This window comes from Dendrobium catenatum, unplaced genomic scaffold (assembly GCF_001605985.2).
Source record: "Dendrobium catenatum unplaced genomic scaffold, ASM160598v2 fragScaff_scaffold_506, whole genome shotgun sequence".
Taxonomy (NCBI): Eukaryota; Viridiplantae; Streptophyta; class Magnoliopsida; order Asparagales; family Orchidaceae; genus Dendrobium; species Dendrobium catenatum.
The window spans coordinates 241,758-243,654 of record NW_021318968.1 but is presented as its reverse complement, the minus strand read 5'-3'; the positions used below and the strand labels follow the sequence as shown (position 1 = coordinate 243,654).

Below are 1,897 nucleotides of genomic sequence, written 5' to 3'. Positions count from 1 at the left end.
ATTTGTGTTAATCAAAATAAAATGTGCTATTTTATTTGACGAATTTATTTTTTCTTAATTTTATATTAAATATGCTCCTTAATTACTCCTTGTTTCTTTCCGAAAAAGTCATAATCATTATGATCATTTAAATATAATTATTTTTCTTAATTAAACAATCAACTAAATGAATTATTATTCAGATAATAATATCATCTGCATATGAACACGATTCCTTAAAATGAAATCTCAACATTACACATACAAGAACACTCGGTATTAGCCAAAAGCCCAACACCTGCACAACAACAAACCACGACTACTTTTGGGAAATTCATCAAACAGTGCATCGACACCAATAATAACATCATCAAATCAGAAACTACAAAACGCAATCCTAAAGCTCCAAAACCAATCAGAGAAACTCGTATTGCTCGTACCGGATGCCGCAGTCATCGATCCTAGCCTGACCTCCAACCGCCATAGAGCACCTTATTATCAATGCCGCAACGGTTGATTGAAGGCAAAACTTGCAAATTCCGGGCGTGAGGCTGCCGGAGCACGAGGAGCGGCCGTAGGCCGGAGAGAATGGGTAACTGTAGTTATTGTAGTAATTTTCACCTGGTTGGACCGACCCGCCCTCGACCAAGTCGGGGAACAATAAGTTAAGGGTGATGGAAAAGGGGTCGCCGGCGGTGTAATTGACGAGGTTGCAGACGAATGAACTCCTGCAGGCGGCGGGGGATGGTGTGGACGATATCAGTAAGAGGAGCAGTGCGGCGAGGAAAGGGGGCTTCGGCATTAGAGCAAATTTCAAGTATTTGGTTTCTGGTGATGGATTGGGTTAATTTCCTACTTATAAGAAGTTGAAGGTAAGGAGTAAACAGTTTTGGGATTCCCTCCGTTTAATTTTTTTAGGTTTTTTAATATGATAACATATTTATTATTTTATTCCGGTGTTGTATTTTACTTAATATAACTACAATTTAAGATAGAGTAAAATATTTATTTAATTTAGTGGAACAACCGTTACATTTAGTGCTTGCCTGCTTCGCAATGGACGGCAGGAATATTTTAAATCTAAAAATTTTTTTAATAGAAAAAATAGCAAAAGATTAAAACAAGAAAAGACAATTAAGCATGCATAAGGAGATTCAAAAGCGGACTCAGTTTAGCAGCTCCTCGCAATGATTTCACAGCCAACACATGCCATCCAATTGTGACAAACACAAAAGCCAGCAGGCAAGGCAACCACCAAGCAAAGGCTTACCACCAAGGTTGCCAACAAGTCATGGCCAACAAGGTTATAAGTAGAGAGCTCCCTCATCATTATCCAAAGCACAAGAAAACCCACGACAAACGAAACGAAGATGGCAACCCAAAAGCTATTTCTTCTTAGATTTACTTTTACATTTTTTTTCCACCGCCAAAGAGAATAAATTCATCATCCACGTTGTTACCCATATCATTCGCAACAATCTCGCAAGAAGTGGAGATTTCCTCATCAATATCCATCCAATCATTTTGAACCAAAACTAATTTATTTGAAGACCAATCTAGATGAGATTTTAATTTGGTGTTAGACATAACATAAATAGAAATATCCACACAATTCACAGTATGAGTAGAGCCTGGCAAATCTGAGACAGCCACATCCACACCAGAAGGGCTTCCATCCCCGTATCTAACACCTGAATTAGCCTCAACATCCGCACAAGAATTGCCTTTAAAAAATTCATTACCACTAATATTAACAACACAAGCACCTAACTCTATGTCAGCCAACACATGACAATGTTGTTCAACATCTAAGATAGGATCCAAGTTACCAGCTGCAAGTGACGGATCAACCCTAGCAACTCGAGCTCACGAGTTTATATTTTTTATGATAACAAATATTGTGGCTCACATCCTGTTG

At 38.3% G+C, this 1,897-nt stretch overlaps 1 protein-coding gene across 1 annotated transcript; it reads right to left on the bottom strand.

Annotated features, from left to right (window-relative positions):
* Positions 1-304: 304 nt before the first annotated feature.
* On the bottom strand, positions 305-853 carry LOC110103643 (antifungal protein ginkbilobin-like protein). Its single transcript, XM_020832438.2, has one exon. It carries the CDS (start codon positions 779-781, stop codon positions 395-397), a length of 387 nt encoding a protein of 128 aa, XP_020688097.1. The 5' UTR covers positions 782-853; the 3' UTR covers positions 305-394.
* Between the last annotated feature and the right edge of the window lie 1,044 nt (positions 854-1,897).